At 49.3% G+C, this 19,686-nt stretch overlaps 8 protein-coding genes across 8 annotated transcripts; all 8 read left to right on the top strand.

Moving 5' to 3' along the window:
• Positions 1-85: 85 nt before the first annotated feature.
• Aud_005103 (pepsin-like aspartic protease) lies at positions 86-1,487 on the top strand (the record flags this gene model as incomplete). Its single annotated transcript, XM_043290036.1, has 3 exons — positions 86-442; positions 491-1,363; positions 1,410-1,487. The coding sequence occupies 3 exons, from the start codon at positions 86-88 to the stop codon at positions 1,485-1,487; spliced, it is 1,308 nt and encodes a 435-aa protein (XP_043145971.1).
• Positions 1,488-1,869: 382 nt separating this feature from the next.
• Positions 1,870-2,345, top strand: Aud_005102 (uncharacterized protein; the record flags this gene model as incomplete). The annotated part of the gene is made up of 3 exons (XM_043290035.1): positions 1,870-1,872; positions 1,924-2,082; positions 2,193-2,345. The coding sequence occupies 3 exons, from the start codon at positions 1,870-1,872 to the stop codon at positions 2,343-2,345; spliced, it is 315 nt and encodes a 104-aa protein (XP_043145970.1).
• A 1,593-nt stretch (positions 2,346-3,938) lies between these two features.
• Positions 3,939-5,102, top strand: swo1 (putative swollenin; the record flags this gene model as incomplete). The annotated part of the gene is made up of 5 exons (XM_043290034.1): positions 3,939-3,942; positions 3,989-4,035; positions 4,080-4,295; positions 4,340-4,523; positions 4,573-5,102. 5 exons carry the CDS (start codon positions 3,939-3,941, stop codon positions 5,100-5,102), a joined length of 981 nt encoding a protein of 326 aa, XP_043145969.1.
• A 3,146-nt stretch (positions 5,103-8,248) lies between these two features.
• Aud_005100 (uncharacterized protein) lies at positions 8,249-9,571 on the top strand (the record flags this gene model as incomplete). Its single annotated transcript, XM_043290033.1, has 1 exon — positions 8,249-9,571. One exon carries the CDS (start codon positions 8,249-8,251, stop codon positions 9,569-9,571), a length of 1,323 nt encoding a protein of 440 aa, XP_043145968.1.
• A 1,258-nt stretch (positions 9,572-10,829) lies between these two features.
• On the top strand, positions 10,830-13,212 carry Aud_005099 (uncharacterized protein; the record flags this gene model as incomplete). Its single annotated transcript, XM_043290032.1, has 4 exons — positions 10,830-11,077; positions 11,114-11,457; positions 11,529-11,589; positions 11,679-13,212. 4 exons carry the CDS (start codon positions 10,830-10,832, stop codon positions 13,210-13,212), a joined length of 2,187 nt encoding a protein of 728 aa, XP_043145967.1.
• A 1,163-nt stretch (positions 13,213-14,375) lies between these two features.
• Positions 14,376-15,119, top strand: Aud_005098 (uncharacterized protein; the record flags this gene model as incomplete). The annotated part of the gene is made up of 2 exons (XM_043290031.1): positions 14,376-14,535; positions 14,638-15,119. 2 exons carry the CDS (start codon positions 14,376-14,378, stop codon positions 15,117-15,119), a joined length of 642 nt encoding a protein of 213 aa, XP_043145966.1.
• Positions 15,120-15,415: 296 nt separating this feature from the next.
• Positions 15,416-16,182, top strand: Aud_005097 (SGNH/GDSL hydrolase family protein; the record flags this gene model as incomplete). Its single annotated transcript, XM_043290030.1, has 4 exons — positions 15,416-15,629; positions 15,680-15,725; positions 15,778-15,966; positions 16,017-16,182. 4 exons carry the CDS (start codon positions 15,416-15,418, stop codon positions 16,180-16,182), a joined length of 615 nt encoding a protein of 204 aa, XP_043145965.1.
• A 1,619-nt stretch (positions 16,183-17,801) lies between these two features.
• Aud_005096 (TPR domain protein) lies at positions 17,802-18,868 on the top strand (the record flags this gene model as incomplete). The annotated part of the gene is made up of 3 exons (XM_043290029.1): positions 17,802-17,953; positions 18,001-18,111; positions 18,172-18,868. The coding sequence occupies 3 exons, from the start codon at positions 17,802-17,804 to the stop codon at positions 18,866-18,868; spliced, it is 960 nt and encodes a 319-aa protein (XP_043145964.1).
• Between the last annotated feature and the right edge of the window lie 818 nt (positions 18,869-19,686).

The following is a 19,686-nucleotide window of genomic DNA, read 5'->3' as shown; positions in this document are numbered from 1 at the left end:
GCATGTGAGGGGTAGACTGGACAAGACATTTAAAATGAGCCTGTTGCAACTCGATCATCCATCTACAATTACCCTCCACACCAAAATGACAAGCCCAATGGCCACCAAGATCAAGCTGCTCCCCAACCCCCGCTACCGCAAGTCGGGGACCAAGTCCTATGTCCATCTCATGCGCAAGTACCGCTTCACCCCAACAAAAGGCGGGCCATACTTTTTCAGCAGCACACTTCACCAGACAGGCCGGCAGTATACAAAGCTGCCTGTTGGTGGAAAAGCTCGCATCCAGCACGTCCTGAGCAAGAGAATCGCGGGTACAGACCAGACAGGCGAAGTCGGCGCCGACGACGTCCAGAATGATGCCATGTACCTGGCGCCAGTGAGTATCGGTACTCCAGCGCAGACGCTTAATCTGGATTTTGACACGGGATCTGCGGACTTATGGGTAAGATACTACATATCTCGTTAATAATTGCAAAATACTAAGGAATAGGTCTGGTCAACCAACCTCCCCTCGGCGACCACCTCCCAGCACAAGTCAGGCACAATCTTTGACCCAAGCAAGTCGAGCACTTTCAAAGAACAGTCTGGCTCGACATGGAAGATCTCCTACGGTGATGGCTCCTCTGCCTCTGGTACGGTAGGCGCCGATACAATCTCGCTCGGCGACATGAAGGTCGAGAACCAGGCGATCGAACTGGCCGAGACACTCTCCGCACAGTTCCAACAGGGAACTGGCGATGGTTTACTCGGTCTGGCATTTAGCAATATCAACACGGTTAAGCCGCAGGCTGTCCGCACCCCTATCGAGAATATGATCGCTCAAGAGGACATCCCGAAATCGGCGGAACTGTTCACGGCAAAGTTGGGGTCCTGGAAAGACGCGGACGAGCCGGATAAGGGGGAGTCATTCTACACGTTTGGGTTCATTGATCAAGACACCGTGACGGCGTCGGGTGAGCAGGTATACTACACTCCCATCGACAATAGCCAAGGATTCTGGCTTTTTGACTCTGCATCGGCGACTGTGAATGGCAAGACAATTGCGCGATCGGGGAACAAGGCCATAGCTGATACGGGGACGACGTTGGCGCTGGTCGATGATGAGACGTGTCAGGCAATTTACGATGCTATCCCGGGGGCACATTACGATGAGGATAGCCAGGGGTATATTTACCCGTCCAACACGACAGAGGACAAACTTCCTGTTGTCTCGTTCGCCGTGGGAGACAAGCAATTTGTTGTGCAAAAGGAGGATCTGGGCTTCGCCGAGGCCAAATCGGGGTATGTCTACGGAGGTATCCAGAGCAGAGGCAGTATGACAATGGATATCCTTGGTGACACATTCCTCAAGGGAATTTACGCAGTACGTTTTTGTCCGTTTGTTGAAGTCATCTTGCTAACGGTGGTAGATATTCGACGTCGGCAATCTTCGTTTCGGAGCTGTCCAGCGAAAAGAGTTGCATCAGAATCTGGCTGTTCCTCAGTAACTGCTTGTTGTCTCTGTTGAGACACGGCCAGAATGAATGACATTGTCATTCATCGCAGAGAACAATGTCTTTGTTTAATTGTCTCGTCCCTTTTGTAGACGTATCTTAATAACAATGATTGTATCAGTCAGTCGCTATGTCCTCTTTGTTAGCAACCAAGAAATACCCAAAACACTTTCGTCTACGCTCCGTGGTGTTTGAAACCTCCTGCTTCTGTCTCAAGAGACTCCCACCGACTCGAATATTAATCTCAACGACGCCATGAAGTCCATCCTCTCATCATCATCAATCACATCTTTCGTTTAATAACTCCTGATTGCAAGTCCAATTTGACACCTTTCCCCGCGGATCACTGGTCAACGCAATTACTTGGACATTCACAATGGTTTGTGAAAATCCCATCCCTTTACAAGATGAAATGCTAACTCATATCCAGCACCTCCCGCTTGAAGTGCGCGAGAAAGTCGCACTCCTCCCTGAGTCTCCCTCCCGCGAAGAGTTGTATGTCCTGTGGACCAACCTCTTACAGAGACATTTCCCCTTCCCTCTCCGTGGTTCTCTCCCAAACCTGCCCGATCTTCCTGACGAGACTGAGGTAAAGTACGCTCTAAGCAACCATCAGAAATCCGAGAACTCACACATCTCGCTCGCCATCGGCCGTGAATACGGCCCCTTTGACCGTCTGAACTTCATGTCTTCTGCCAGGCTGAGCCGAAGGAGGAATGGCACCTGGCAGAGCTGCAGGCTACGTTGAAGGAGGAGATGATGAAGTCGTCTCACTGTCACATTGCACGAGGGCGCGGGATGACAATCCACGGTGCGATCGTCGTCGGTCGTGAGGCCAAGTTCTACAAGTGAAGCCCGACGGATTGTTTGAGTGCATGACGTGGTTGGCCCAGGGAAAGAAGAGTCTGCATATTCTCCGGGATATGCGGATTATTACCACCCATCTCATGCAGATAAGCTATGAGGTGAGGATGCGTGATCGATTCGGTCTGGTTTGGTCTGATTTACTTGTTACAGTGCGATAAATATACGGCATTTGTTTCGAACGCGTTCTGCTTCTAGGTTTGTTGATATCTTGCGCTTCGAGACGGTTGGTTGTTTATGGGCTTGCTTGCTTGACTTGTCTGGGTGAGTTATGCAACTGTCCTACATTTTCGGTATTTGACTTTGTTGTTGACTTGAATGATTGATGTATCTGTTTGGAAGGGCTTGTGCAATCTACAATCATTGAAACAATCATAACTTTCGCCGTGCTTTCCTGTCCAACTCCATAGATACGGCCAGTGCCGGATCGATTTAACTAGTTTGATCTTGCCTAAGCACATAATCTAACCCGCGCCGATATTGTGGACGACTGCATGATACCTAGGAATGATTATCCCTTGCGTTTGCGTGGAAAGACCGGGAGAGACAAGCTGATCAGCCCTAGACTTTCCATGCATTTTTTCCGTTCCCATATCCTCCAACCCTTGAGGGCTAAAATTACTATCATAAGGCCTAAAAGGAACGTCAATTCACCCGGACATACGTAGGCTTCTGTTGTCGAGACGGTCGGCAGGCCGCTCTTTGCCCATAACCTGTCATGTGCAGCCTGACACGGAATCACGGTCCGATCCCTTCATCCCTCGAGCGTGATTGATGCAAATTCCTCAGGGCGTAAATCCGGCTAAATAAGGTAATTTGGTTGCACCTAACATTTATGTAAGGTTTAAATAGATTAGAGTGTGAAGTTTTGCCGTCTCGGCTTATGCTTCTCTTACTAGGCTGAATACTGCAGACATGGGTTTTGCGGGGTATATATGCCTCTCCGTGCTTAATGGAGACAGTCAAGTAGGGTATAAATATAAGACGAATTTCCTCCGAACTCAAGGCTTCCACGTGGTTGATCAAGCTTTGACGGAATGATGCTTGTTCTTGGTATATTTGTTTCCCAGCTTGCTGTGGCTGCCGCGCAGAGCAGCTGCGTCTCGGCTTGGTGAGTCCTCCTCTGGTCAGACTTTGCATTTGACTGAGAGTCAGGGGTCAATGTGGTGGCATTTCTTACACCGGATCTACCTGCTGTCAAAGTGGGAATACCTGCGCCGAGATCAATTCGTACTACTACCAGTGCACGCCAGCAACAGCTGTGAGTGTTATAACCACCGAGCTATTCGTACTAGGCATAACAGCAGTAGGTTTCAACCACCAACTGGGACCTCTCCCTCTAGCACTGGTTCATCTTCTGCCAACACGTCAGGCTATACGACGACTACGGTTCTTCCCAGTCCTACAGCTACCCAGAAACCTTATCCAGCGGCCAACGCCAGCTCATGTGGATCATGGGCTCTCGTTGATAACGTTTGCTGCCCTTACTACTGTCTCTCGAATAATGAATCCGAGTCCTGCACGAGCAGCTGTACCGGCGGCTGCGGCAGTCCTAATTCCTCCATGTGCAAGTCCGGGACAATGTGTATGTTTTATCCTTCCATCTGTGAACATGGCTGATATTACCACAGGGGGAGAGCAACATACCGTAACCTCTAACGAGAACTGGCATTACAGCGTGAGCACCTACATCATGCTTCAAATTCATTCTGACAAATACAGCGCTCAACGCACTTTGGTCTGACCAGCGGCGGCGCCTGCGGATTCGGCCTGTACGGCCTCTGCACCAAGAACAGCGTCACAGCCAGCTGGACAGACCCCATGCTGGGCTCTACCTGCGACGCCTTCTGCAAAGCATACCCGCTCCTCTGCAAGGACCCCGCTAACGTCACGCTCCGCGGGAACTTTGCCGCTCCAAACGGAGACTACTACACTCAGGTAAGCACGCACAAACCTCCAAGCGACAACCGCTGAGTGAATAGTTCTGGCCATCGCTCGCCGCATCCGGCAATCCCGACAACTACCTCTCCTGCGGCGAGTGTTTCGAGCTCATTCGTACCAAGGCCGACGGGACGGACTACGCCGTCGGTGAGAGCGGATATACCGACCCCATCGTCCTCGAGGTAGTAGACAGCTGTCCCTGCGACGCAAATTCGAAATGGTGCTGTAAGCGGATTTCTTCCCCCACTTTGACACAAAAATCTCACGGGATCAGGCGGAAGCGGCGCTGACCACTGCGGTGAAATCGACTTCAAGTACGGCTGTCCCTTACCGGAAGGATCCCATCACATGGACCTCTCCGATATCGCCATGGGCAGACTCCAAGGAAATGGCAGTCTCACCGATGGCGTGATTCCTATCCGCTACCGGCGCGTCCCCTGTCCCAAGCCGGGTAATATCTACATCTGGCTTCATGATGGGGCCGGGCCTTACTATTTCGCGCTGAGCGCGGTGAATACCAACGGCCCCGGGTCCGTGATTAGTATTGAGGTACAGGCTGGTGGCTCCGGGCCATGGGTCGCCCTCGAGCACGATCCGAACTACTCGAGTAGTCGGCCGCAAGAGCGGTATGGCTCTTGGGTCCTCCCGCAGGGCAAGGGGCCCATTACTGTGCCTGTTGCAATGAGGCTGACGGCGCCGGATGGGCAGCAGGTGGTTAAGCAGGGGGCGATTACCAGCTTTACCCCGCCGGCGACTGCGGTCCAGGGGTTCTGGTATATTGATCTGGGGGTGCAGTTTACCTAGGTAGATAGAGCACAACCAGCGCCTGGGATGACAAGTTATGCTCAAGAAGATAGTTGAATAGTGATGTAGCATTCAAATAATTCTTAAGGTTGAAATGGCTCTCTAGTTCTCTGCAGTCACTTATGGGTCTCTCACATGAACCCGCCCAAAGAGCAGATGCTGCCCAACACTATGCCATTCAACCGATAATTATCATATAGCTCAGAGGTGGGAGGCTGTGCATCCGAGTCCTGACTAGACGATACAGCCAAGCTACAATTCTTGAGAATGTGCAAGAGCAGGTTCGGATGCCTTTCCGCATCTACATGGATTGTTAATCACCATCGACCCTCCGGTGCTCGCACGCTATCTTCCTAGAAACTTCTCGACGTTTGTCTTGCATCAGCGGTGCCGGCTGTAGGAGAAATTATAGACAGTCACTCTGCGCCTGAGGATGCACAGTTAGCTTATTTCAACAAGTTAATCAACGCGACGAACTTCGACAAGCCTTGGAGCTTAAGCCAGAGTACTGATTTGGACGAACGGGTTTGATCCTCTCGAGGCTAGTAGCCGTTCTCGCTGGAGCCAAAATCGTGTTTGGGACGTGGAGGCACTTTACAACGAGAATATAAGCCTGCTCTTGGCTATTACTTGCCTCAATTCCAGAGGAGGGTCCATTCCGCAGGTTCTTACCCGAATAGGGCATGAATTGACGGTCCAATGGAAGTCGACATCCAACAGCCTAATGATCTACCAACAGTTAGCCAATAATAGTGTTTATAAATGACTCTACTTCGACTCACCTAGTAGGGCCAGCTTGTGTGTGAAATATTACTTGAATCTATGCATACGCAGCTCTTGTTGTACCTCTCCGCAATCAGTCTGAGGCAGATGAACGTCATGAAGGTTTGGAGCTCATTTCTCCTTCCATTCTCAGTTGGACTTGGTGCTACTGAGGAAGCTTTCTGTACCACAGAGCAAGCCTGACAATACAGATCACCTCGTATTCAGAGCTCTCCAATCGACAGAAGACTAGACGAGGATGAATAGATCACGAGACCGCCGCCATATTGACTAGATATGTGGACCCAAAGAGTCCGAAGTTAAAGTTTGGGACAATTTGACCCGAGTACATTTCGAATCAGGATCTCCGCGAATCACAGCAACTGGGAGAGTCGCAGACCGTCGCAGCATATTTAAGATAGCCAGACTCAGTGAGTCGCATGACTGTTAACTGCAAGCTGGCATCAGTGGCGCTCTTTATGGTGGTGCATGCTGTGCCTATATTCGTTGATCACTGTATGCATATTCATTGTCATTCACATGATCTGAGTTTAGATCTGTAGTCCGAGGATCGCCACAATAGAATGACGGGACTCGGGAGGGGACCCGCCAGAGTGGCTAAGTCCACGCATACTACACCTTCGGGTAAGACTCCTGGAAATTATTGGATGCTGCAATGGCGCTAGTGGATCGACAGAACGAAGTCATGCAGGCTGTGGTGGGGCTAAACAAACGTGGAACCAGAATTGTCATATCACCCAAGATATTAGACTTAGGGTGTATGTACCATTTATATGGTGATGCTATATAGAGGGTACATCGTGATTACGGTGAAAATCGTGAATACGGTGGGGCACACCCACACCGGGAACCGGTGTGGGTGTGCTGCTAAGACACAGATATCTGCATGACCCAGCTACCTTTGCGGCCTGGGAAGCACAGCTACACCCTCCTCCAGACATCAAGGACGCCTCATATGCAAGCTACATTGCCCAGATCTACAAATGAGCATGGTCAGCAAAACCTTGATCCCACTGGGTGGACATTACCCCAACAGAGATATGGCTAGGAGGGTCAAGTCTCAAGGCAGAGGGTGTCGCTGGGCAGCCGCGCTGCCAACTTGTGCAACGATCATGCATTAATTTACGTAACATTCAAAGTGTGTCTAAGAGATCTAGTGGCAAGGAACGAGCCCGGATATTAATGGATCTGAAACCTGAAGAATACGACATAGGCAGACAAAGAGGATGAAGTATTTGGTTTCCCGTGCCTTATCCGAACAACGAACCAATATGTCGACAGGGACGTCTGCTACTCTAGGTGCTCTTAGTGCTGCTGTGGGCGTGACGTCGACCTTTCTCTACGCAAGGGGCTATTACAGGCTAATACACGATGATCCTATCCACAACGTTAAGAATAATGAGTAGAACATAATTACCTACCCAGCAAATGGAATCTCAAGGGCTAAATCTCTATGGTGCGAGCTGCCTCCGGTTGCTACGGTTTTTAAAAATTAGCAAAACCTTAGTTAGTCTAATGTAATATAGATGTGATTATAAATAACTTATATCCTTATATCAACTGTCATCATTCATGGCAGACTTGCTGAGTTAAATAAATACCTAGGTGATATATGGTAGCTTAATTTTTAATATACTCTTTTTTCTACTCTTAAAGTTTAATAGATAATTATGAAAGTTCTGCCTTGTTTCAACTCTGTAAAGGGTGGGCTGCCTATTAAAAAGCTAGAGACATCATCTATTAGGGTATCTGGTCTCATAGTTATAGCTAATCAAAAGCTTTATGCATTAGGATTATAAACCTAAGCCTGAATTATATATTTACTAGCTAATATGGGGAAGGCAAAGGAGCAGCTGACTCTCTTAACATGGTAGAGGAAACTTAGTGTCACTACTGAAAAGATGGTGGAGGAAAAGCCGTTTGCATGTTTTCAACTTGATCAGCTCATCTTACCCTTTCTATATATTACTGGGTACATATATATCACTCCTGCTCTAAACAGAAGCCAGAAGACATCAAAAAACAAGGCTTTTGGTATGTCACTCAACATGGCGCTAATCAATTCAAATGTAACCAATATGGAATGAGGTTTCGAGCGCCACTATCATATTTGACATCATTCTTCACTGAGCCTGAGAACGTAACCTGCCATTTGTGAGATCCCCCGGGATTTGGTTCTTAGCATGCATGCGGAAATGTTAACTCCGACATAGAGTAGAAGCCCTGAAAAAGCAAAGAAAGACGATAAATATGGCCGTTAGCTGGCTGTCTGAGGAACCTATTCGAGTCCAGTAGCTTAATTATTTGTTTAGAATTTCTTTTTTCTTGTTGCCCAAACTCCATAATTGTACCTAGGTATTATTATGGGCTGTACGCCGTACTTTCCCCTTGTTCTTATATTCGGGCTCCTCTATGTGCTTGTTGCAGAGGCTGTTCCTCTTCTGCCAAGTGAGGACCCTTTTTACACCCCGGACGATGACTCTTGGTCAACATTGCCCCCCGGAACCATTCTGAATTCCCGCAACGTGACAATCGTCTCCCTGGTCCCTGGCCTCCCAAGTAAAGCCAAAGCATTTCAATTGCTGTATGTCACCCGGGACGTGCATAAGCAGCCAGCCCACACAGTCACGACAATAGTGGTCCCTCAAAGCCCAAAGTTCGATCGGCTCCTCTCCTTCCAGATTGCCTACGACTCGCCTGATATCAATTGCTCTCCCTCATACTGGATCCAGTTTGCTGTGGACGGTGCCGCTGCTACCTGGAACCGGAATCAGCTAAGCTATGTGCTTCCATACTTGCAGCAGGGTCCGATTCTGAATATACCGGACTACGAGGGTTCCAATGCCGCGTTTACCGTGGGCCCGCAAAGTGCCTACCAAACTCTGGATTCTATCCGTGCGGCACTGAATTCAGAACACCTCACCGGCGTCAGCCCTGAGGCCAAAACGATCATGTTCGGCTACTCTGGAGGCGGTCTCGCCACAGAATGGGCTTCTGAATTCCATCCCAGCTACTCACCGGAACTTAACATCGTCGGGGCTGCGATCGGCGGTGCTCCTACTAATATTACAAAGACCTATCTGTCCGTCAACAGGGGGGGAGCCTCATGTTTAGACGCCTGGGCCATACTGGGAATAATGAACGCATTTCCTGACCTCAAAGCCTATATGCTGGACCACCTTCTACCTGAGTACCGTGATGCTTTTCTCGGTCCTCTGAAACACTGTAGTCCCCGTACTGGGGACGGAAGCGACCCCCCTCCTCTCAGTAACTTGAACATTTCATCCTTCTTCGATAATGGTGACCAGTTCCTATATGAGTTCAAAGATATTCTCGATGAAATTGGCGTGATGGGAAGACACGGATTTCCCAAGTTTCCATTGTACATCTACAAAGGCACGAATGATGATATTGCACCCACGTTTGAAGATACAACTGCTCTAGTGCGGAAGTTCTGTGAGGCAGGCACTAATGTGAGGTATTTTCCGTACGTGGGGCTGGACCATAAGACTGCCTTGATTTTCGGTACGCTTCCAGGTTGGGGATGGATGACAAATATCTTCAACGGGATTGAGCCACCAGGCTGCCGCCAAAATGACCTTAACCCTGACGCGGATATAGGCGAAGGAGATATACTGGAGTATTTAATCAGAAAACTTTCCATTCCCCTAACTTGGGCGAGTTGAAGAAAGAAGACACCGCATGCCTTAAGAGTAGTTTGGTTTTGGATATTGGAATTGACTGAATTTGGCTATTCCTTGAACAATATATCTATATCCTTAAACACTTCTTCAACACACATTCGCCCTTGCGGAGTCTATTAAATATATTCATAAACAAAGACTGTAGATTCCACGACAAAATGACCCCGCCGGTACGGCTCTTGGGTCCTCCCGCCGGGCCAGGGGCCCATTACTGTGCCTGTTGCGATGAGGCTGACGGCGCCAGATGGGCAGCCAGTGGTTAAGGAGCGCGTTTACCAGCGTTACCCCGAGGGCAACTGCGGTCCAGGGGTTCTGGTATATTGATCTGGAGGTGCAGTTTACCTAGGTAAATAGAGCGCAACCAGCGCCAGTCATGATTGGTTATGCTCAAGCAGATGGTTGAATAGTGATACAGTGATTCAAATGAATCTGGAGGTTGAAATGGCTCTCTCACCTGAGCCCGCCCAAGGAGCAGATAGTTGCCCAAGTCTATGTCATCCAACCGATAATGATCATCTAGCTCAGAGGTAGGAGGCTCTGCATCCGAGTGCTGACTAGACAATACTTCCTTAGCCAAAGTGCTCGAGTAAGTGTGCAAAATAGGGTGGAACAGCCTTCAGCACTTGTTGAGAGATCGACCGTCAATTGACGTCAAAACCCCGATATTTGCACGCTGTCTGCCTAGAGACTCTTCGATCTTCCCCCCTCTAGCGCTGTGTTGCCCGAGTGGTGTCGCGTATAGGCGAAAATAAGCGAAATGATTGACAGTCATTTTGCGCGCCTGAGAAGGTGAGTTACCTTATTTCCAAAGCCCGGCCTAGGTTTTCAAAGCCCGGCCCGGGGGCAGTTCAGAAGGATAAGCCGGCTCTCGGCTATTCCTTGCCTCAAATGCCGGAGGAGCCTCCATTTTGCAGTTCTTACCTGGATTGGGCATGGATTGAAGCTCTAATCTTGAGCCGATAGTCCCCCTAAGAAGCCAGCAGCCAATAATACTGTTCTATGGATTCCTCCCCGCTTTGACTTTACAGAATGCGAGGCTGACTGCGATCATCACGGCTACGCCACAACAGGCACAAGGCAGTGTTTAATTACCCAGGCTTCCCGTGTACTCTCTGTTGTTTGATCACATTGATTTTTCCTGACTGTACCTCATGTGTCTGCGAGCGACTTTCTGCTAGTTACCTCCCGAGGAATATGCGTGATCCAGTCTGTTCACCGATGTTGAAAGTCAATAGAAAAGATGCACGATGATTCAGATAATCAGCTTAGCGAGACCTTGATCGAGCCTACAAACTCGGCTATCTCCACCCCTGGATCTGATCGTCATTCAGTAGATGATGATTCTTCCAACCAGCAAGGTGCCGGGAGCGACAAGCCCAACCCGCCGAATCCATCTGTCCCCCTGCAACGTTCGGTGTACATCGTGTTCTTGACTCTGTTGTACGGAGCCGCAGCATTATACGCTTGGATCATTATCTGTATCCTCACGTATCGCCCAATTGGTGCAAATAGCTAGGGACCCAGCGAACTCGATCGTATTCTCAGTGGCCCTCATCTGGGCACCACCACCGTACCCGAGTACCTCGGCGCATTATTCGCCAAGAGCGAGAGATATCTCAGCAGGGCGAGAACTGTCCAGTCGTTGGTGTCCGTGCTCACCATCCCCTTGACTTCCGCCGTGTGCTCGCAAGCAGCCGTGGCGTATATCCAGCGGAAGCGAGGGGCCCAGCGCCCGACCCTCAGGCAAAGCATGGCCCTGGCGGACAAGGGATGGACCGACCTTGTACTTTTGAAGAATCTCGTCTTTGGGGGATGGAATAAGTACAGGTCCTCGCTGCTACTCTTTGCCTTGTTTCTGCATGTCATAGGTAAGTTTATTGTCTTGTTCGCTCCACCTGGACGTACCTGCTCACCTGCTTTTCTTCTCTTCTCGTTACAGGCGCTGCCATATCTCCGGTACAGCAGATCTTTCTCTCGTGCAAGACGATCAAGCGTGTCGGGTATCCCGTCAGCCTCACCCAAATCACAGACTTCACTAATCTTTTCCGGACCGCGGACCTGACATTGGGCTGGATGCAACCAAGCTCAGAGCCACTCTGGCATCGACGGTCAATACGGTGGTTCAGCCGAGACTCTGGTCCACAGCCAATGGCACTATCTCCCTTGGTGATAAGAGTTATTACACGTATTCGGCATTACAGACAAAATCCCAAAACACCCTCGCCAATATATCCACTATCACTGATCCATTCTGGGCCGAGCTCCCCACCAGTACCAACACTGGTTTAATTCAGCAGTTCGCTCCTCGAATCAACTCGACGCCCATATGGGAGAACAATTCAGCTGCTGTACTTCCCGAAGACTGCAAGTCATCATCTGACGCCTTCTATCTTCACTACAAATATGGACAACACAATGACGCCCCATTTCAATACGACATTGAGATATGTATTCCGGGAAACATGTCACAATCGCCGTGGAGAAACCAGTTGTCCCGACAAGATTTCAGCGAAGAGCTGTATTTCCATATGAACTTTTCGGGAGACGGGGGGATGCTTAACTATGTGCCTAGATTAGGAACACATTCGAGGAAGCTGACCCTCCACACCACGACGGACTACTTCGAGCTACCCAACTACGCAAATGGCCAAGTCCCTGGGCCATTGATTGAAGAAAGCCCTTTTGGCAGGAGCCCGCGGGATTTCACACCTCGGGATCTAGCTAATAATACAGCATGGACTACGCTCGACGCTACCTTGAATGTGATCAATGTTAACAATAAAGGTCCCCTTCTTTACATCGCCATGGCACTGTTTGGCGAAGGCTCTTTTGCTGGCGTGCAACACACAGTCTTGGCAGCATATGCCAACTCCGGCATCAGCTACGGTGGATGTATTGACACCATCCCTTTTATTCCACTTCTCGATGACCCCCACTCCTCCTTTAAGTCATCGCCAGGTAACCCTTGTCTAACGGGTAGTGGTCTAATGGGTAATGGTACCCGTGATCGTGTATACGACGACGACAGGATGCATGCAATTGTTGCGGGGTACTTTTTTCTTTTCTCTGGGGACCCTACCTATGGGCCAACCTCAGAACGAATACAGAATGCGTTCGCCTCGGCGGCGTTTCTAGCCAACGACATGTTCATGACGAACAACTACCATGAGCAGAGTATCGACGTATCATACGATATGGGCGCCGATGTACAAATCCCGCACATCTCCCGTGCGAGAATTATCTTCGTCTCGGTATTATTAGGTCTTGATTTGGCATGTCTTCTGGCATTGTCTCTTTATACCGCGTGGATTCCTCGAAGGACTGGGACTCTCGACTCCTTTGCGATGCTGCGGATCGGGCCCTCTATCTCCGAAAGAGTTCCTTTACTGGCTGCGCAAGATGTCGGCCGCATCAAGATCCTCGACGAGACTCCTGGGTGGATGGGGAACGCATCCGATGCCGAGATAGGGGAACTGTGCTTAGGCGGGCAACGGCCACTCGAGAAGACGCGGCGTTACCGCTGTTATGACACCGATCATGCGGCTCAAGCCATAGCGACGAGGAAGCCCTCGGGACTGATCAGACGAGAGAGCTATTGCTTGGCTTCGGGAGAGAATACGTAGAAGTCATACTGGCCACACCAACCGACCTCTGGCCTGAGAGAAGCGCCACGTTAGTTTAAATGGAAGCCAGATGCTGTACTCTCCATATATATATTCTTGGAGTGAGAAACACCGCTAATATTCATAGAATTATAAGTTTAATATGGTCATACCCTGGTTTATTAAATTGCTACTGCGCGCCACCCCATTTCCCTTTCCTAACCCGCCTTCTATCGCCCCTCACCCATTGACCATGTACTTTCACTCCAGCATAAGTCGTGTTAAGGGATCCACCGAAGGGATCTAAGTCGGCAAATCACTCATTTGACATGGTCAAAATTCACAAATCAGACACTCCTTCAGTCTGCTTTGGTTAGCGAGTAAGGCACGCTGTGCATTGCGCTGTTGTCATGATTTTGGCTTGAGCGGATCGCTCATGAGGAGATGTAAAGCGGATTGAGATCGTACATCTAACACTACACCCGAGACAGACTTGTAAGACAAGAGCAATAAATTTAGACTTTTCCCAAAGATAGTAATAAAACTTGTAACTTTGAGAGACACGTCCATGCCATTGCAGCTCACATACGTCCTCGATCCATCGACTCGTTCGAGCCACGAAAAAATATCGAATGAATCTATCTTCCACTCTTTCCGGAAAAAATGCACCATTGTCCACTCTAGTAGCAGTTGATTTAGAACAAAGATCAATAGGAAAACAAGGAACACTTGGTATCAAGAGACTAAAATATGGTACTAGGGCGTGGTTCGTAATTGGTCGACTAACATACAACAACATATTCATATGGAGCGTGAAGTCCTATATCTACATCGTGGTGAATGTTGAAGGTATAACATGGATAGACTCGCTCGTATATGCTTTCTCATATTAGAAACTGCCAAGACCCTAATTTGCTGTTCTGTTATAGTTGACATAGCTGATACCCACCCCTTGGTTCGCGTGGAAAGTCTAAACCACGTTATGACATCACGACCTTCTTTCGATGCCTGTGATGCTGACTGTCCTCCGACGCCTCTGCAATTTCTGAATGGATAATGGTCGGATGACCATAGTTTTGCGTATGAATCGTGATGATTCCTCTGGACTCTCTTTATACATTGTCCCGCATATCCGCGGAGATGCCGACACAATCAATGCGACCTACATCCAGACTACCTGAATTATGAGTGACACTATTATAACCAGATGTGACGACATCCCAGGGCCAAAAGAGCTCTCCGAAGCCTACGAGCTCGAACTACAATGCCCAAATGGCAAGCCGATCCGGTTCGGTGAGCTAGTAGCTGGGAGAGGAGTCCAGATCACAACGGTTGTGATTTTCAGTGTGTCTCTCGTTCACATTGCCTTGCTAGCCTTCTCATATACTGACAATTCTCAAGTCCGCCACTTCTTCTGCGCCTATGATCAGGACTATGTCCGCGTAGTCTCGCGGCGTCTCACCGACTCCGTCCTCTCGACCCTCCCCAACCCCACCGGCCCATCACAGCTCATCATAGTCGGCTGCGGTGACCCGCAGCGCATCGTTCCCTATGTGTCAGAGACAGAAGTCACGTTCCCCATCTACACGGACCCCACAGGGAAGATCTACGAGAAGCTGCAAATGAAGAGGACGAAGGCATGCATGACTTCACCGCCCTCTTATGCTCAGCTCTCTTTCTTCTGTGCGCTTGGGCAGACATTCAAACAGATGTTTCATAGTGGGTGGCAAGCGTTTCGAGGGGGACCTTGGGGACAGAACGGCGGCGAATGGGTGTTTCGAGGGGGCAAGTGCGTTTTTGCCCATCGGATGGAACATGTCTCGGATCATTTGACGGCGGATCAATTGCTTGAGGTGCTCAGCCTTGATGAGCCGCGAAACGAAGTAGGAATTGGGCGAGATATGGGTGTTGGGGTACAGTTTGACTGAGTGCATATTGTCCTGAGGAGGGCATTAACCAGTCAACCTGCCATTTCAAGTGCGATACTCTGATTGGTAGGTTTTTGTTTTTTTATTACGCATTATGTTCTTAAGTACACTTATTCATCTGGCGAGGCTATGTCCCATTCTGATGTGAATGATGAAACGGCCAATGAGAAGGGTTGTACGGCCGAAAAATACTTACTATTTTAGGTCTGGCGCATTTTATTATGAAGTGTCACATAGGCGCGGGGTAACTATGTAAAGCGCTGAGACGCCAACAAACCCCCATCTAGGTATTCAAAATGAGCAAGGAACTCTCAATACTTTGCTTTGGCGACTCCCTTACAGCCGGATACTACTATTTTGGATGCGACTACCATCCATACGCCTTGACACTGAAAGCTAAACTGCAGGCAGCCTTTCCCACCACCACATTCATCATCGACGAGGACGGCCTTCCAGGCGATTTGGTCATCGGCCCTGCCGGAGAATTTCTGCCTCGAGTCCAAGCAAAATGTGTGTCGACTCCATTGTCTTTCTTGCAGTGCTGAATCTGACCATTACAGTTGACAGATCCATTTATGACTGGGTTATCATTCTCGGGGGAACCAAGTATGTTTGCCTCGTTCTTCACGGCTGAACAACCTGATGCTAATATACGCAGTGATCTCGGGAGAGGCTATCAAGCTTCGAAGATATACCCTGCCCTGCAAGAGGTGTGGGAGGTAGCTCTACATAACGGCGCAAATGTTCTCGCCCTGACGGTTCCTGAATGTTCGGTTGTCAGTACGACGCTTGACAGGAGGAGGAACGAGGTGAATTCGTCCATACTCGCTCATAAAGCGGAAGGATTGTGAGTTTAATAAAACTGAAAACACTGCAAAGCGGCTAATCCTGAGACAGCCACGCGTTTGACCTGCATGGCAAGCTCCCGTATCGCAACGCCGCAGAGGACTTCAGAGAGGAGATCTGGGATGATGGGCTGCATCTTACTGCGGAGGGGTATAAGCTCGTGGGTGAGGTAGTTGGTGAGCATTTAATTGCGCTGTTAAAGGACAAAGGTTTATAAGGAGAGTTGCCAGAGGGCTCTACACCTGCATTTGACCCTATGGCTGAGAGAGAAGCGGAATCGGTTGGAACGTGTAACTGATCAACAGTTTCTATCTTGTATCGTAGATTTTAGTACAGTTACCCTAGAGCCCGTTTGCGGAAATCACTGATCCAACAACAGCTTCCTCCTTATCGGAATCCGCAGCACGCTTCCCGGCCGCAAGACCAGCTATAGTAGGATCGCTTGCCTGATAGCAAAGATGGCATCGTCAGCGGGCATAAACCAGACCATCTATCACGACATGGTGGAGACAAGTAGATGGGTACGAGCACCGCCGCTCCTTGAACAACTCCATGGGAATAAAGCCTCCAAAAAACAACCAGAGTGGGAATATGAATGCGTCGAGCGTGAGACAGGTGACGGTTGAGTAAGGAAATTGAGCTCATTATAACATCATAAGATGAAAAGCAAGACCACGGCTGGTACAAGACACTAGTTACAGTAACCTCGATGAAGGCCGCGGTTTAGAGCCAACTGACCGAGAGCCTAACCCGATATTCCCCAAATGCTTCTCTACCAACGACTACCATGGGCTGTGCTTGCGGTTCTTGGAGGATGGCCACTAGTTTACCTGCGATGGCAAGTCAAGGCATCTCTTATGAGCCAGCCATACACTCGAAGCTCTTTAACACGCACCTGCTGGTCAATACAAAAGATATTGAGATATATCAGCCAGATCTCTTCCACGCCGTTTCAAGATGCCTTCCAGCGCGATATCTCGTCCACACTCCGTCCACAAAGCAGACAAACGACACTCCCTCAGATCAGGCGTCGGGCACGGGTTCACAGAAGTGCCCCGCAGGCTCATGTTGCATGCCTCACATCTTACCCCGCAGGGACTCATTCACACAGCTATCGTCAAATCTCTAAGATGCAGAATCGTCGATTTGAAAGGTGGCCGTCCACACTCCAGCTGATGCAGCATCCACTATAGCAGATATTAAGTGGAGCGCCTGATTTCCACAACGCATCCGCTCGAGTCTGATCAAACAGCGCTCTGCAGGCACTAGACACAGCCACATGATCGGCGCTGAATACAATCTGATCGAGGTCAATATCTGCTTCCCGCGTATCAACTGGCGTAGGCGATGGTTCAGGCACAGGCACGCTCAAGATGTCCACTTCAACCTCACGTTTGGGCGGAGTGGGTGAAGACAGAGGCTTTTGAGGGGGCCGTATACAAGGGGCGTAATTCGGATCACCTGCCCAAGTCGAGAATTGGAAACACAATGGATATTCATCCTGATTTTTGCCAGAACAGACGTAGATCTACCCTCGGGCATAAGCGGGAAGCCTCCTCACCCTGACGTATGGCCAGAGGGGCACTAGCTGGCGGGTTAGGATCACCAACGCCCAGAGTCGCGAGGTAACCCGCTGGATATTCGACCTGACGTTCGACCAGACTAGGTAGTTCAACCTCAGGCACAGTCGAGGTATCCACCTTAGGTTTATTCACAACAGTAGCAGTCAAAGCTGGTGATCTTCTCTTTTGCGAGAAAGCTTTTGCGCATGCCTTCCATGACGCCGACGAGCGCAGGAAGGGCATCGCCCTTTTGATCAACCCACAAACAGACGAAATGACAATGGGCACTCAGGCGGAGCTCATTACGCTGATCGTCCAAAAGCTTTATAAGAATCCATCCATGATGCCAGCTTTCACTGATCTTTATTATGGCTCATACAAGCCCGTTGCTGTGTCAGAAGTAGACGACACCCCTATTGTAGATACGTAAGCGGCCTACTTGAGACGAATATCAACTACGCTAATATACCCAGGTTCCTTGTTGAGCGTATTGTGGCATTGAATGGCTTTGGCTGTCCTCTCTTGTCTCGCGAGTCTCATAAACGTGCCATGACAGGCGAGGCGCAACTGGACAATGACGAGCAGTAATTCTATTCCTGTGGCGTTTGGCCTCTGGCATCCTACATCAATCATTCATGCTGCAGCAATGCTCGGCGTTCATTTATTGGCGATATGATGGTTGTTCGTGCCACACAAGATCTCGCTGCGGACACAGAAATCACGTTCTGGTATCAATCACCCCTAAACAACGATTCCAAAGAGAAACAGATGGATCTGCGACACTGGGGCTTCAAGTGTACCTGCATAATATGCCAAGATGTCCAAAATACTGAGAACAGCATTTTGACAACGAGAAAGAAACTCACGGCTGGTTTAGTGAAAGATTTCCAATGCCGCAAGAAGCCAAGCACAACTAAAATCGAGGCCATACTTTCCAAGCTTGAGGAAACATATCGACAGCCAGCCTCTGAAGTTCCTCGTCTCAGCCTTTGGAAACCGTATTTGAATCTTGCAATGCTCTACGCAACGCATGAGCAGCCACAGAAAGCTATAGAGTTCGCACTGAAAACTCTGGAATCGCTGGGCTACGTTGTTGAAGGCGGGCACCTTCCCCATACCTCGGGTACACCACTGCTGGTCAAGAAATGGGGATTAATGACGGATGGTCTTGTCGGGTGTTGGATGAGCCTTTCCCGCGCTTATCGACTGGTAGCCCCTGACCTAGTACTGAAAGCGGAAGGGTATGCTAGGATTACATATAGGATCTGTGTCGGCGAAGACGAAACGTTTGACGAGACCTACACGCAGCTATCGGAGCGATCAGATGGTTTTCTTGCCTAGGCAAACATGTCTGAAAGACTGGGGGCCCCTTGTGACCTTGCCAACTAATGGTCCTCCAGATTTTAGCTCAGTAGGATTACCTAATGACGGTCATACTCAAGGGATGTCAATATGAATCAATGACCCAGCTTTTCGAAATAAACATACCGATGACTGTAAGTCCAATTCTGCCAGTTTCTGTAGAGCAAAGCTACCAGTCGCACGGCGTTAATCCTTGCTCAATGATTACTCGGGTTTGCCCGGAGTGGTGGAGACTCAAGTGCACCTGCAGGAAGGGCTCGAGACTCCAGAGGATAGCATCAGAAGAAAAATCGAGATGGAAATTCCTGTTCGCAATGGATGATCCCTTTCGCATACTCTCCCAGTATAAGGAACCGCACAATCCTCTGACGGAAAAAATCAACTTTATATTGAAGGTCCTGTTCTTGTGACAAGGATACGGGCGTTTGGATCCCCCGATCTAACCTGAATTTCTGTAATTGGGTTGCGAGGCACATTATGGTGAACAGGAGGCCCAGCCATATAACTGGCGTTTCCGATGCGATTTTCCAGAATCTTTCATGCTGTATTTACCTGTCAGTCGCGAGCATGTTAGTTGGGAAGAGGTTCCAATACCTCCTTCAAAAACTCAACACTGTGCAGTACCGCTTGATATTTCATCAGTCCAAAGCTTATTAGTCATGTCGGGAGTGTGCTTACCTGGGGACATATCGAACGAGTTGACATAGTCTGAAATCAATCGATCAACAACCGGCCGTTCTGGAATTGTCGCCAGGATTGATGTCTATCGTGGAAAGGAACTCATCTTAGGGTTCTTT

This window comes from Aspergillus udagawae, assembly GCF_001078395.1.
Source record: "Aspergillus udagawae IFM 46973 DNA, scaffold_3, whole genome shotgun sequence".
Lineage (NCBI taxonomy): Eukaryota > Fungi > Ascomycota > Eurotiomycetes > Eurotiales > Aspergillaceae > Aspergillus > Aspergillus udagawae.
The sequence above is the reverse complement of the archived record's forward strand: the minus strand, read 5'-3'. Positions and strand labels throughout refer to the sequence as shown.